We start from the raw sequence: 16,280 nt of genomic DNA, 5'->3' as shown, positions 1-16,280 counted from the left end.
AACATGACCGTACACATTACATGATGAATGCAAACATATATATAACACACGGTTATCCTACCCAACCCCTGTATAACATGATGAATGCACACGTACATTACATGATGAATGCAGACAAAAACACACCGGTTATCCTACCCAACCCCTGTATAACATGATGAATGCACACGTACATTACATGATGAATGCAAACATTGAACACACGGTTATCCTACCCAACCCCTGTATAACATGATGAATGCACACATATCATGTTCTCGACCACGGGAAGAGTAACAGTGTCTCAACCCATTGTTTCACTGAATGCACCAAAGGTGTGTGATTCAATACAAATTTACATGTGTCTTTCATCAGTGTACTTCTGGCAGTGCTGAGTCCAGTGATCCTGTTTCACACTAAACTGTGGTATGTGCCTTGGTGTACATAGCTGTAAACAATAGGAAAAGAATAAACAACAAACTGAGGCTTGTAATGACTTTTTTGCAGTGTGACTGTTTATATTTTTATTGAGCTGTATACAATACATAGCCACACTACCACCATACACTATTACACATACACTACACTGTACTTTATAATTTATTTTGCTAAGTCTCATATACTCTAGACATACACATAGTTTTTTCTCTGAGAAAACAAAGAAAAGATACAATAGCACTCCTGGTGGCGTGAAAACCTTGCTTAAAAGACTCTCCCTGTACAACGAGTGAGATCTAGCTACTTGTGAAGGTCAGAGGTCGTGGGCAAAGTTCACTGTAGTAGCAGATTAGCTCCGTTACCATGACAGCAAGTGGAAAGGTCAGACACCGTGGCACTACTAGGAAATAAATAGTAGAATTTTGAAGTACATAAAGCTGTCTGCCTATAATATACCAGATTTCTGACCCACTTTAAACTTTCATGTTCTCTACGAAAGCCCATGGTGACTCTTTGCAACCACTTATAATATCTTTGTAATTCATCTACATAATTTGTAAAAACATAAACAAAACTATGCTCATTAGTACACATCTGGGTGTTGCTAGACTTTTATGCTAGGTGCATATTTATACTACAATGTACATCAGGCTGTGCTATGTGTTGATTGTCTTGTTGAAGATATTGTACATTTTGTTGCAACATTCAGTGTTTTTGTAACTAAATCTGTTTCTTTTTAACCAGCTTTGAACCAAGCTTTGAACCAAGCATGGCTGTTACATTTCAGTATGACAGATTTTGATATGTTACAGCAGTGTTAAAATAAAGAATAAGAAAAAAAGTTAATTTGGTAGAATTCTAACCAGAAGTATTAATTGCCCTACAATAACTGGCAAGCTATGCTGTGATACATAAATTGAGTGTACTGTACCTCAAAGAAAATCACCTGAACAGTAAAGTTCCAGTAACCGTAATGTTAGGTAATTTTTTCAGCTTTTGTTTACATGTACATGTATCAAGTACATATACAGTTTCTTGGTCTACTATCAACTCTGCGTTGAAATACTCTGTATTTAGTCTGTCAACATCAACTGTATATGAGTGACTTGCATTGTTCCAGTGTTGATAATTGACTTCCAGTCAAGACTGAATTCAATAATTTTCAACCATAACCAATGAAGGTCACTCACTGACACACAGCATTGACATACTAAATATTGGGTATTTTAAATATGCTACAGCAAGTAGACCATGAAAGTAGCTGATACATGGAACAATGACATTGAAAGAAATTGTCAAATGTTACAAATACTGAAGTTTGAAAGACAAAGCAATTGGATAAGGTAAGCACGGTGCTTCTTGATTGTCAAACAGTGTAATTGTAAATACAGCCGTACAGCACTACATAGCAATAATGTATTGCAACACTTTGTTGCAATGTACAGGTGACAATACAGGAAAATGCTACAATGTCTTATCACCAACATTTATGATACAGACATCCAGCTTTACAATGTTACATACTGCTGCATGAAGATAATTTAGTGATGCTACATATTCTTCCAATAATACCTTCTTGCTACAGACACCAAGGGCACAGTAAAAATACAGTGAATTGCTTTGAAGCATTGGCATTAGACGAACTAGACATATTGTCTAAATCGAGGTGTTGCAAACACTGTCAGGTGTAATTAACAGCTAAGTGGTAACATGAGTCGATCATAAAGCAATCAACTCTGCAAAAGTTGAAACATTATCTAGCAGACAGTCAGACGTAGTCTAAACAACACCACCACATATGTCTAAGCACTGTCCAAGTCTTATCACTTGCTTTCAGGTGTAGTTGTTTTGACTACATCTGACCTACTGCAAGACAATGTTTCAACTTTGGCAGAGTTGATTTCACTGTGATCGACTGGAATTACTGCTCAGCTGATAATTACACCTGACAGTGTTGGCAACACCTCAATTCAGACAATATGTCTACTTCCTGTAATGCCAATGCTTCAAAGCAAACCACTGTAACTGCAACAAAGTGGTCAATACTGGTGCCAACAATGTAACAATGTCATATGAAAAGTCGGCATTATTTTGTTGTAGCAAGTTGTATAAAAAAAATGCAATATCAGGCAAAAAGTAACACTATTAAAAGCAAGTATGTGACATTTATATTTCAGAATACTGCACTGCCATAAACTTTATGAACTTTTAGATTCACTGTGTACAGTGTATATTGTACACCAAATACCAACAATGTATATTAACCTGCAAACCATACTGCTTCCTTGTTAATGGTGAAATAACAGTTCATGTCTTGTAATGCAACTGCAAGTTCTCAAGGTACATTGACAATACACTGAAATAAAGCTGAAAAGTAGGAGATATATTTCAGGTCTAAGCTAAGTTGTGTACATTGTTGCCATATCATAGCAATTAATACAGGAATGTCCTTAACTTGAAATTCACTAATAATCAATTGTAGATACATGATAACATTGAAATATTACGACATTCACCAATGTGTATTGTATCAAACAATCACATGATCAGTCCTTTCTTTTTCACTCAAATCACTGTACAGCTGTTGACTTGTGATACATCAGGCTGAGATGTAACGAATTTCATTGACAAATCATTTGTAAAATTTCTCACAGAAGTGGGATTTTGATAGCAAGGAAGTGGCTGGGGCAAATTGCCATACAAAACATATATTTTTGGTCTTATACAGTATAACATGGAGTATATCAAGGATCACTGTGAACCATTATCTTTTTTTCTTATTCTCATCTTACCATGTACATATGTGTACAGTGGTGACATATTCTGATGATGGGTCAATGTCAAGGGTGTTCTGAATTTACCACAAGATTTTATATTGCACAAAAATCATTATTTCCTTTTTGCCTTAAATATCTTAGTTCACGACTTATCAACGATTAATTCCTGCTTTCATCTGATAAATCACAACCATGTACCTATGAATAAAAATGCTGTGGATTTATGACCAAATTTTACAATATTTCAGACAGGCTGTATTACACAGTAGGGATAAATTACACCCAAACCTATTTTGTACCATAGTAATTTGATCATCACAAATACAGGTTTACATACATGTCAATCTACAGCATTGTAACTTTTAAAGAGAACATTGATGTCAGTGTAAATTACACAAAAATATACAGACACACACACACTGCTCTGTGAGACTGCATGTGACAATATGGCAGTGATTGGAGTAGTGAAATTGCAAACCATCGGATCAGATGGATTTGACATCAATTCGAGATCACTCTAACTAAATGTTTTACAAAGCATCAGTGTAGATTGCTTGGAACAAATAAAAAAATCTGATTCAGATTTTCAGAAACAAACTGGGTTTCTATCACCTCATGAAATTTCACTCAAGCGCAGCACTCTTCTAATCTAATCTGAGCAGTTCAGACACATATGAAAGTACAGTCAGCATGGACATTACTTCATTTGGACTCCTTAGCATAATATTAATCAGAAGGATAGATTGCATGTCTTGCTCATTCACTTATGCGACTATGATGAAACTAAAAACACAGAAAGTTTCAAACTTTTGCGCAAACGGTAATCCATCTTCTTTCATTATCAATAAAAGAATACACGGATCAGTGTGCAAATTTTGCAATCAGAGAAATGAACTGCCAAAAATTCACAGACATTTTAGTGTACCCTGTGTACTTTGGGAAGAAATTGAATCTCTAATTGTTACAAAACAAAACGGTGAGAATTTCATTGACTACAAAATCAGCTCACACAAGAAGCAGATCAGAAAACACTGCAAAACTTTGAGTGTTCCAAACCCTGTCCCTGAGTGCAATCTGCCTTCTAAGGCAATGTGTTTGTTATCCCAGGGACTGAGTTAGTTGTAGGTGATATGAAATTACTGTGTGTCCTATTCTGTCTGATTATACGATGGAAATAAACTTCATAGTGTCAAGTTGTTGACAGAGAAATCTGATAAAAAGCACTAGTAAGCTTACAATGGACACACTTGATCATTTAAAATCTAAACTAGTGAGTAAATAGACGAGTATAGAACTCTGTAACACATCTGAAGCCACTGCCTTGATAAGTACCAGTATGATAATGACAAATATATTTCAAAGAATACCCTGAACTTGGAGATACACCCAAACTTCACAAAAATCAGTGACATCATACATACTTTACACGGAAATTGATGACTCAGAGGAATGTTACACAGAAATTGATCCATTATTCTTTGGTTGCACAGAAACCAATGACTCACTGTTTCATTCACATGAAGATACTGACACGATAATTTTTCTAACCTAAAATATGAGGATATGTAAGCCTCATAATGAAGATAAACATTCGGAATAATTTGCCCTCCACCGAGTTAAACTTTCAGAATAACTTGCCTTTCAAAGTTTCTGTACACGAGTATTGTCAAACTGCCATCATGATTGCACTAGATGTACTGAACATCACTAAATCAACTGTGCCAACTTTTTTTCTAATACAGAGCCCTCTAGAGGCAGTATGAGTACATGTACCGAAGATATCTAATAAATATGCATAAACTGGTATGATATGTAGCCTAGAGAAGGCAAGACCTTTATATTACATTCACCATGACAACACTTACAAATAATGGTAAACTGTTGCCTTGCTGTCAGTACCATGGAACAGTAATCCCTTTTCACAACAGTGGCATTAATGCTTACAATACTGCATTTTAAAGGTCTGGTGAAATGGTCCCGTTCGTGTGACTGAATATCTTCCAGGGGGTCAATACTATAGAAATAACGGGCGACGTGCTGACCATTAACGTTTATTTGTGGGCAAGGGCGAGAGGAAAGCCAAAAATAACGGGCGAGGCTTGCCGAGCCGTTAATTTGGCTTTCCTCGAGCCCGCGCCCACAAATAGACGTAATGGTCAGAGCGGAGTCTGTTATTTCCATTATATTATCAGCGAACCAAGAGAAAACCATCAAAATTTCCGAAAATTTCAGGAGCGAAAGACAACTGGGCCCCGGAAACTGAGCAATACGCGACGCACTGTCACGCGCGCTGTAAAAAATTGGCAAATCCGGGGATGTTTTCAGAAAAAAGTATCTCAACTTGACCTGCAAGTGCTCCACTTTATTTTGTGATTGATTTTGATTTACGTTTCAGCTGTAAAGTTACGATACTTTGAGTTGTAATCTTATTATTCATATTCACGGGCATGTAAACAGACCATTACTGTGTATTGTGGGTCGTCACGTGGTTCAGCTCGACCAATCAAAATGCGACAGGCAGGGCATGGTAATATAATATTACACTCGCAACAGAATTGCAACCTAAAAGTACGCGCAAGTGTTAATTTTTTTGATATTTCTACGCGCGGCTTTCATGGGGTCATTTTGCGACACTCAGGTCACGCCCATAGCGGGGATAATGGTTGGCCATCTGTGACGTCACAGGTGTGTTCATTTACATCGAATAGCGGTCCAACGCCGCCTTATCTCTGCCCGGTATCCGCTAACAAAACACTGTTCGCGCTGCCCATTTGCCACGTTCGCCAATGCGAATCGAAATCCGAAGTGGCGAAAAAAAATCGATCCTAATTCGCCACAGCGGCGAAACTGATTTTTGTTTAAAAAATATGGTAAAATAAAGAAAAAACGTGTGTTTTTTAGTCTTTTGTTTAATCTGCGCTTCTCTCTCGGCGATTCGCAAAAACTGTGTCTACTTCCGTATTATTGTGTTCTTTCCGTCGTACGTATTTGCAATCGAGCCAAGTCTCGCGAGAGATTTGACGTCATTTAGTCTAGTGGTGTACAGCATGCATAAATGGCTCTCGCGAGAAGTGAAACTTAGACACACGCAATCGAGCCCTCGCGATAAATTTGACGTCATTTTGTCTAGTGTACAGCGGGCATAGGAACGCTCGCTCGCGAGAATTGAAACTTTTGCTATACATAGCAGACATACGCATTTTAATCGAGGCAACAAGGGTCGGTGTTGCAGTTGATTTACATTGCGGTCTAGATGTTCTGTGTTGTGCATTTTAATCACGGTCTTCAACATTCCATGTTGCGGTCGATTTGCATCGCGGTCCTAGTGGTCCGGTATTCCCCGTTGTTCTTCAATTTAATTGCCGTCCCAACGACGCGTTCCGTGTTGCTGTCGATTTGTATCATGGAGGACTCTACCTCCACGATTTGTATCGCGATCTCTACGTTCAGTGTTGCTGTTCATGCAGCTGATTTGCATCGTGGTCCCAACCTTCCGTGTTGTGGTTGTAGAGCATTTTAATCACGGTCCCATTTACGTTTTAAGTTACTGTCGATTTGCATTGCGATCCCGATGTTCCGTGTTGTAGACAAGTGCATTTTAATGGCAGTCACAACGTTCAGTGTTGGTGTTCATGCTGTTGATTTGCATCGCGGTCCCAACCTTCTGTGTGGCGAGTAGCGAGGCAGGCTCAGCCGAGGGACTGTGGCCGATCGTACGAACCAGCAGAGACAAGCACATTATGGTTCAAACACTCAACACTTGACGGGAACTTGAAAAAGTTTACAGTTGAGCCATTCATGTTCTTGCCGCTGTCACAGCCACCAAAAGAACAACGTTCTCCCATAGTGAAGGAGGACACTGTCCTGATCATGTAAGCGGAAACCCTAGAAGTTACCCCCCGTAGGGAGCTTACGGAGGTGTGAAATACTTTACTTCCCGTTATGAGATACGGCGTCGGGCAAACTTCGGAAAGCCGAAAAAAGTCGACTGGAGAGGCTCGGGGGACACGCCCACATTGCATTTTTCTTTTGCCATATTTCATAATCACGCACGCTAAACGAAAAAAGAAATGAATGTAACTGTTTTATAGACCATCAACTGTATTTCTGTGATTTTGCAACATGGGCATTTCACCAGACCTTAAAGACCAAACTCTTTTATGCAAGCTACCTCAAACTGCATCCCCTTTCACTCGTAACCATATGAGTGCAGTAATTTTTCCAACCTAATTTTTAGAGCAACATTTTACCAATTTTTATGAATATTTCACTAATTGTTTTCATAATTTTGGACCAAAGGGACACGACTTTTCATCTGCTACAGTTTTAACGAAATTGTGTGGGAAAAGATCTTAAAACATATTGTCCAAACCTGAAGAAAAATTGTCAGGGTTATGTTCGACAAAAATTGACTTTGGCACTCAAAAGGGTTAAAATCTATAAACAATTTCAATAACTTCAGGAATTTCTCTAAATGAATCACCTCATACCAGCAGTTATCAACTGCTGTTTCTGGCTAAAGTGAACAGAAATCATATGGGATTCCTATTGATTATAGAGATTTCTTCATTAAAGGGATAGGAATCCAGCAAGGTGTTTTCATGTGTTTTTGTTATCATCTGCTATCATACAACATTCAACAGGAAGAAAATGCCTAGGGGTGGGGCAAGTGATTTCGTAGAGTTTATCACATTATACCGGTATAATGTAGTACACTACCTTGTTGTGATCCATACCGAATCTTTTGTCAAATTTCATGGTGTTGCATCATTGAGCAACACCTCTGATAGCAAAATATAGGAGATGAAAACTAGCCTTGAATAAATTTACCTCCATCAGGGCATTTCTTGTCAGTGTTAAATGATGTTGTGATAACACTCTTATGATAAAGTTCCTAGTTTCTGATGCACTGAGAGTTTTCATCAAAAATGCAGCACTGTAAAGCATTTTGCATAAGAAAAGTCACGCATTGAATCAACTAACTTGAATGAATCCAGTTGCCTTCTTTGGTAATTCAAGATATTTAAGTATGCCGCCAATCTGTTTCCTGATTGGCCTAAAATGCTCATTGCATAATGCTTTTAAGAACTAACTTCTGCAAGGCAACAAAATAATGACCAAAACGTCGAAAATGGCAAGAGAGGTATTCCCATGTTTCGAAACAAAACTGACTTTAAGTCAATATTAAAATTAAATACAGATTTTTTTAAAAAATGAAAATGTTTTTCGTCGTCAGTCAAACTCAAAGTTCATGTTTTTTTGGCTACAACTAGATTTTCTGAGGTGGTAGTGGCTAGGGCGAAAGCAGAGTTGTCAAAGCTTCGTATAAAGGCGCACACAATTTTTCATACCCTTGCTTTGTGAGATGCAAATAATCGTACATGTCGTTGTGGTCGATGGTACCATCAGCCTGGATAAATCCGTTGTCACACTCCACAAACTGTGTGTTCTCAAAAGGTTTTAACATGTTTGGTAGGGCATCATTGATGGCTCGGATCTTCTCCCTCAGTGGATTTGGTTCATGTCCTCTTGGAGGTATTGACTGCCATCAGAAAAAAGAACAATATTTACTTTTATCATGTTCTTCATTGGGATGTACCCCCTAGGAAATATTGCCTGATAGTCAGAAGTAAAACATTATCTGGGTTTGTAGCTTGCTTTCAATTGGGCTGTACCCTCCACAAAGTACTGTATTGACTGAAGGTCAGAAACAGAACAACATTTGAGTTTGAATCTTGCTCTCAATTGGGCTGTACCCTCTAGAAGGTACTGCATTAAGGCGATACTGAAGGATTCAAAGGGCGCATTGGTTGCTATCACTGGCAACGGTCAAAATGGGCACTTTTGCACTTGCAAAATCGTACCATTCCTTTATTTCCACAGATTTTCAACTCCTGTGTTTCGAAAATGCTCAAATCTTTCCACTCTCTCAATTGTAAACCAATTTAGCTGACTATTGGTACGATTATTGAAGTCATACATTCCTGTTCAAAAATTAGTTTGTACTTGAACAGATAACCTAATCCATGCTAGGGGCTCTAAACAGGTATCTCATGTGTTACATTCTAAACTTTGGAAAATTTGGTGCAAATTTGTAGGCGTTTTAAAGTAGAGCTGTGAAAATTTGTATATGAGTGACGTCACTGACCAATCGCGTGACAAACCTGCGTCTTTTGGAATTGTATGGTTCTGTAAATTTTTATTATGCAAAGAAAACCATGAAAACTTTGCATTTTGATTGATTTTGGAAATTAACCTTAGCAACCGTTGCTTAGCAGTTTGAATCCTTCAGTATTGCCTTAACTGAAGGTCAGAAACAGAACAACATTTGAGTTTGAATCTTGCTCTCAATTGGGCTGTACCCTCTTGAAGGTATTGACTGCAGGTCTGAAAATGGACATGGCTGGATTTGAATCTTCCTCTCAACTGAACGATACCATTTTGGAAGGTATTGACTTTGTGGTAGCTCAACAAAAACACAACAGTAAGGTTTTAATTATGGCTATACCCCCTAAGAGCTAATGATCATAGGTCCGATAGACTTACCATGACAAAAATTTGTGCTTGAGGTTGTTTTGTTGACACTGTTTCTACAATAGCCTTGAGGCCTCCTACCACTTGTTCAGCAGTATGCCCATGGTTGTTGGTCCCTGCCAGTATCACTATCACCTATCAACAGAATGGAATGTTCCATAATTTGCATTTCCGGTATCTCATGGTTCATGTCACCATACAAAATAGACAACGTGCTATCTAATGATTATGTAGATTGCAACACGATTGTATGTTGTTTTTAAAAGAAAGTATTTTATAGTCATATATAATTGTATACCGGTACATCATTATATCCTAAGTAAATAAATTTCAATATTGTTTGTATCAATCGTATCGTGTTAAATGAACCTGTACATGAGAAATGGAGAGAGCGCTGGGGCTATTAACTTGAGAATTTGAGGAACAACACTTCCACAGCTGCCTTAACCCCTTGACTATATACCAGGCCCTTATGTAAATATTGATAAAATCTTTAGTGTGGTCATTGCATCAACACTGCTTCGAGTAAAAAGTAAGTAAGTACCAATAAACAATATATTTTCGGAATCAGCATGAAATTTCCCACTTTTTCATACATAAGTTTTGTATTTTCAGGTCACGTGACTGATCACATGACACATCATGTGACCAGAGTTGGCAAAGAATATGAATATTTGAAGCATAAGGACGTGTTTTGAATCCATAAAATGACGCAAATTTGAATACAGTTGCAATTTTCATGGCATTGTCTTTACATATATGTAATAAGAACTACCCTTTACTGTATTTATAGATGTACCTATTTAAGATTTTTCTCACAAAAGGCAGAGTAAATGAACCACAAACATCAGCATCTGACATGATTCTGTATTTGAAAATCAACACATTTTATATTTGTAAACACCTGCTTTATGTCTTCCTTGCAGAAACATGCATCTAAAATGGTTATGATTTATCAAAAATAATTCACTATATTTAAAAATACATTTTAGGGAACAACATATAACATGTCCAAACACATGACCAGACATGTGACCAGACATATTGATAATATGGCTGCTATAAAATTTCACTGGCTTATAGTAAAAAATTGTATTTCCTCTAGTTTCATTCACGAGTATTGCTGTTAATAGAACATATTTACACATAGAAATATGTTTTCAATAAATAAACATTTCATTTCATTGAAAAAAAAACAAACCATAAACATCTTCGCGATCGTCAGTACTCCTGAAAACTGTAAACAATCAGCGCGACGCTTCTGTGATCAGCCTGACCTTTCAGGGTCGAGGTCATGGGTCAAGACATTTGCTTCCGGATTTTGGCCATACTCGGACGTACAGGGGCTCAATCACATTCAGGCCAGATCGGAATACATCAATCTTAGTCGCGCTGCGTGCCGACGTCGTAATTACGGGATGTTTAGCGACAAAACGAAGCAAATACGCCTATTTAATTGTGCCGGATATTTCCGGCACTCAAGGTATATAGTAATTCAATATGGCGCCGGATATATCCGGCGCCATAGGTAGTCAAGGGGTTAAACAATACAATGGCAACTACACATAATACACTATACACTTTGAGAGTACAACACACATGACGGAAGATTATCTGTATATACTTTGCATCTTGGATACACTGATATGTCATTATGATGCATCTTAACCTTTTCACCCCAATTCCCTGAAAACAGGTCCACAATCACCATTGATAACAATAGGTATGGGCCGAACAATGGTGGTGAAAGGGTTAAAGTCATGTCCCTTACCTTTGGTTTTAGGTCATCTAATTCACCATTTTGTAACCTCCATAGTACATGCTGAGTTGCGTCACCACCAATACCAAAGTTTAGACAATGCATTGGAACAAACCACTTGAACCAAACCTACAGGGGAGACAGGAAAAGCAAAATCAGAGAGTACAGTCGAGGCAGAAAAGTCACCATTATGAAACAAACTAACTTTTACAGTACAAAGAAGCAACGGCAGTATACAAACTGAATAAGGATAATATAGTAGCAAAGATCAGAGAAATGTTATAGTCACGAGTTAGTATCCGTGGATTCCTACATTTCAAACAAAGGTTACTGCTGTGCAGTACAGTGGGAGCCTTTGATTGAACGTACTCATGTGACTACAACTGACCAATCAACAACAACCTCACAAAAACTCGTACAAATAATTACCACATTTGACCAATCACAAGTGTTTTTCTTTAAATACATTCACTCATGTGACCGCTTTTCTGCCATACAAAATTTTGATTCATCAATAGGATATCTGTCACAGTTAAACTGTAAATGTGTCAATGACTGTAATAACGTTGATTCAACTGTCACTTCTAAAACTTCTGTCAAAAGAGTCAGTTCTGAAAACTTGTTGCTTCTAATCCTTGCTCTGTCTCACTATAGTACAGTCCTGGCATCACACATGGTGATCTATCTTTTTGATCTCTTGTCATCACACTTGGTCAAAATCTCTTATATTAGTATTTAATGTATAATCAGGGCTTGGAATTAACTTGTTTTACATGGTTGTCCACTAGGACAACCATTTTCTGAAAATCAGTACTTCCTGACAACACATCTTGTAGCTTTTATCATAGCTGATTAAATTGTGCGACTGCTCTTTCTGAAATTCTGACAAACAAATGAATATCAATAATCATACTTAGCATCATCTCTGGTGCAGAATATAATTATTATGAAGATAAAGGCAGCCATGCAACACAGTCATATTGCATCAAGGAAGTTTCAACTTCAAGCCAAAATGTTGTATAAAATTCAAAATGTAATCAATTTTCTTTTTATGTAGACGGATGAAACAATGTTTCGTATGGCTTATTTTTATCAGTGAAACTCCTGTATACGTAGCATTTTAATTTATCATGCATTATATGTATGCAGCTTAGTATATCCGTCTGTCTTTAAAGAACAGGGTCCTTGTGGTCATACACAACATGACAAAGTCAGGTCATCAACTTGTCTATGACCATTGTTGATTATGAAATGTTGGTAAAGGTACATCAACTGCCTTTTCAACACAGTATGTAAATTCAAGGTATAAACTCATTACATCTCACGCTAGATTTGACATATTCAGACACTGGTGTAAGTGCTTCTGCCACAAGTTTTATCAGAGAACTACAGCCATGACGAGTTGTACCAGAGAATCACCAATGTACACACACTAATACTTACATCAGTCTGAGCCATGAGTTGTATCAGAGAATCACCAATGAACACACACTAATACTTACATCAGTCTGAGCCATGAGTTGTATCAGAGAATCACCAATGAACACACACTAATACTTACATCAGTCTGAGCCATGAGTTGTATCAGAGAATCACCAATGAACACACACTAATACTTACATCAATCTAAGCCATGAGTTGTATCAGAGAATCACCGATGAACACACACTAATACTTACATCAGTCTGAGCCATGAGTTGTATCAGAGAATCACCAATGAACACACACTAATACTTACATCAGTCTGAGCCATGAGTTGTATCAGAGAATCACCAATGAACACACACTAATACTTACATCAGTCTGAGCCATGAGTTGTATCAGAGAATCACCAATGAACACACACTGATACTTACATCAGTCTGAGCCATGAGTTGTATCAGAGAATCACCAATGAACACACACTAATACTTACATCAGTCTGAGCCATGAGTTGTATCAGAGAATCACCAATGAACACACACTGATACTTACATCAGTCTGAGCCATGAGTTGTATCACTATCAGAGAATCACCAATGAACACACACTAATACTTACATCAGTCTGAGCCATGAGTTGTATCAGAGAATCACCAATGAACACACACTAGTACTTACATCAGTCTGAGCCATGAGTTGTATCAGAGAATCACCAAAGAACACACAGTAATACTTACATCAGTCTGAGCCATGAGTTGTATCAGAATCACCAATGAACACACACTGATACTTGCATCAGTCTGAGCCATGAGTTGTATCAGACAATCACCAATGAAAACACACTAATACTTACATAAGTCTGAGCCATGAGTTGTATCAGAGAATCACTAATGAACACACACTGATACTTACATCAGTCTGAGCCATGAGTTGTATCAGAGAATCACCAATGAACATATATCTGGTTCCTTGTCTTTACTTTCATTAACATAGCGCTTGTGCTGAAAAAAATAATGCAATAATCACGAATTTATTTCAAAATTCTCCAAGGGCCATTTAAAAATGTTTGGCTGTGCGTGAAACATGTAACACTATGCACTGACATGCAAATCAATCTAAGCATTCATGTCTGTGCATTGACTACGATCACAGACCCTTCCTTCTTATGTTTTTGCTGATGACAAATCTGCAAAAATGTAACCAGTTCAAAACCAACTGCCAATTCTTTTTGTAGTTTTGATAATTCAGTTACAGCAATCGATATCCTGAGTTTTGTCGACGCTAAGGTATATCAAATCAAGTATTGGGTTTCCTTTCAACAAAGTTTGAATAAGCACAATATGTAAACTGTAATGCCTTGAAAGAGAGAATATTAACAATAATTTTGTGATTACAGATTCAATATACAGTTCATTGTTTTTCAAGGCACTGCATTTATGAAAGTTTTTGCTTCACAAGTTATTCGACATCACCAGATTTGCATTTTTGACAGCCTATTGACAATATTATGGCCTATCTCTACACTGTGACCTATCTCTACACACTACAACCTCTCCTCAGCAATAGGGGCATGCGGAACGGGGCTGACAAAAAATTTAAAATTTCATCAAATTATTTTACCTGTAACAGCTTCGTTGTTGCATAGATATTGTGATTTGGTGAGAAGGTATAAGGGCAGCAGACAACAAAATTTCAGAATGCTTCAATCACAAAGTGCTGAGTGGCATCATATATTGTGGTACAATGGTGCATCTTGCTTGGTCAAATTAATAAACACAAATATGTTTTGGATCTGACTTATAAATCTCGGGTCTAGCTATGCAAAGGTATACGTAATGATGATACATCTGAAGACATTTTAAAGAAATCTCTGCGATGGGATGGGTCAAATCTGTCTCGTTAAATCTAGCGATTTTGGACAAATTTCCATTTTCGAATGAAAATTCAACATGCGATCCACTTACAATGCTCATCCATCGGCCATCACCCTGGACATCTTCAACAGGGACTGGCGTCGCTGCCGGGTTCATGTTGGATATCTTGTCTCCTTCTGTAAAGGCCGTGGGTGGTGAGATCTTGTACGAAAATTATGACAAATCAATCGACTATGATGTCACTACCGACGAGTGAGCAGACGTGAACCTTACTTCCTCGCAGACAGTAACAGCGGTGACCCGGAAGTGGACTACTTAACGATGGTCAAACATTAGGGGTGGAGTCGTAGGAGCCACACTACTATTTGAAATATATCAATCAAATAATTTCACGTTAGTTGTATTGGTAATATGGATTGCAATATTCTAACATTATTTATATGAAATGTTCTTGAAACTTGAAGACAAGTAAGTTCTTTTGTAATTTTCACGTAGCTCAGTCCCCATATTTGACATAGAAGAGCTCAACTCAAGCTCAAGTCGGTCTGCCACTGGTGGCGCTGTTTTAAACAAGCTGTGTTCGAGCAACTACACTACTAGTACTACCGGTACATAAGCTTTTCGCACTAACAGAACAGCGTTTAGAAACTTTAGGCCAAAAGAAGAGAAATGTTTCTGGTCAGCGCGCGCGTCACTTGAACAACAGCGCGTCACCCTTTTTTTTCTGTTTGTGGCCGGCGGCTGTGGCTGACACCAAACCAAAATGGTTGATGAAGAGAAAGACAAAATTCTTTGGGGGGAATGATCAGTGACTGCATGATATGTGACTCTATTGATAAAACTATAAAACTGACCCTCCTCCCTCCCTTGAGGCAAAAAAAAAAATAAAAATAAAAAATAAATAAAATGCGCGTCACCGCACCATTTTTTAAAGAAAGACCTGACCAGAAACATTTCTTTTTTTTTTTTTCTTTTTTTTTTTCTCTTTTTTTTTTTTGGCCTTACCGAGATGAATATATTTAGAGGTTATTACCAATATCGCCTGTTCCTGTGTCGTATCAGCATGAGTGTCATTTGTGCTGCGTCAGACACGAGACGAAGTCGAGTGTCTGACGCAGCACAAATGACACGAATGCTGTACGACACAAGGAACAGGCGATATTGGGTAATAACCGATTTATCATATACCCATGCCCATAATTTTAGGGAATTTTTACTAATAGAACGAAAAACCTTAAATTTTGAGGCTTTACTTTATTACGCCTTGCGCATAAATATCAGAATGTTTATGTGAACAGGCTTCATTCATAAAGTATACGACGAAGATGTCAACATCACGCGCGACATCGCTGCAAGTCGCCCATATCTCAATGAAACCCAAGAAGAAAGACACCGGGATACAAAAATCGTCATACAGAAGGAACATTTTATGGTGCAATATGCTATTACAACTGTAACCGATTAAAAACTGCTCAGCTTTAAATCTATCCTGATTTCGA

The 16,280-nt window shown here is 37.8% G+C and overlaps 1 protein-coding gene across 1 annotated transcript; it reads right to left on the bottom strand.

The window, feature by feature from the left end:
* Positions 1 to 472: 472 nt before the first annotated feature.
* On the bottom strand, positions 473 to 15,066 carry LOC139127302 (platelet-activating factor acetylhydrolase IB subunit alpha1-like). The gene is made up of 7 exons (XM_070693221.1): positions 14,872 to 15,066; positions 13,855 to 13,908; positions 13,527 to 13,574; positions 11,500 to 11,616; positions 9,741 to 9,863; positions 7,344 to 8,736; positions 473 to 5,157 (listed from the first exon to the last, which is right to left on the bottom strand). Exons 1-6 carry the CDS (start codon positions 14,935 to 14,937, stop codon positions 8,488 to 8,490), a joined length of 657 nt encoding a protein of 218 aa, XP_070549322.1. The 5' UTR covers positions 14,938 to 15,066; the 3' UTR covers positions 473 to 5,157; positions 7,344 to 8,487.
* Positions 15,067 to 16,280: the final 1,214 nt, after the last annotated feature.

This window comes from Ptychodera flava, unplaced genomic scaffold (assembly GCF_041260155.1).
Source record: "Ptychodera flava strain L36383 unplaced genomic scaffold, AS_Pfla_20210202 Scaffold_30__1_contigs__length_3116999_pilon, whole genome shotgun sequence".
In the NCBI taxonomy this organism is placed as follows: domain Eukaryota; kingdom Metazoa; phylum Hemichordata; class Enteropneusta; family Ptychoderidae; genus Ptychodera; species Ptychodera flava.
The sequence above is the reverse complement of the archived record's forward strand: the minus strand, read 5'-3'. Positions and strand labels throughout refer to the sequence as shown.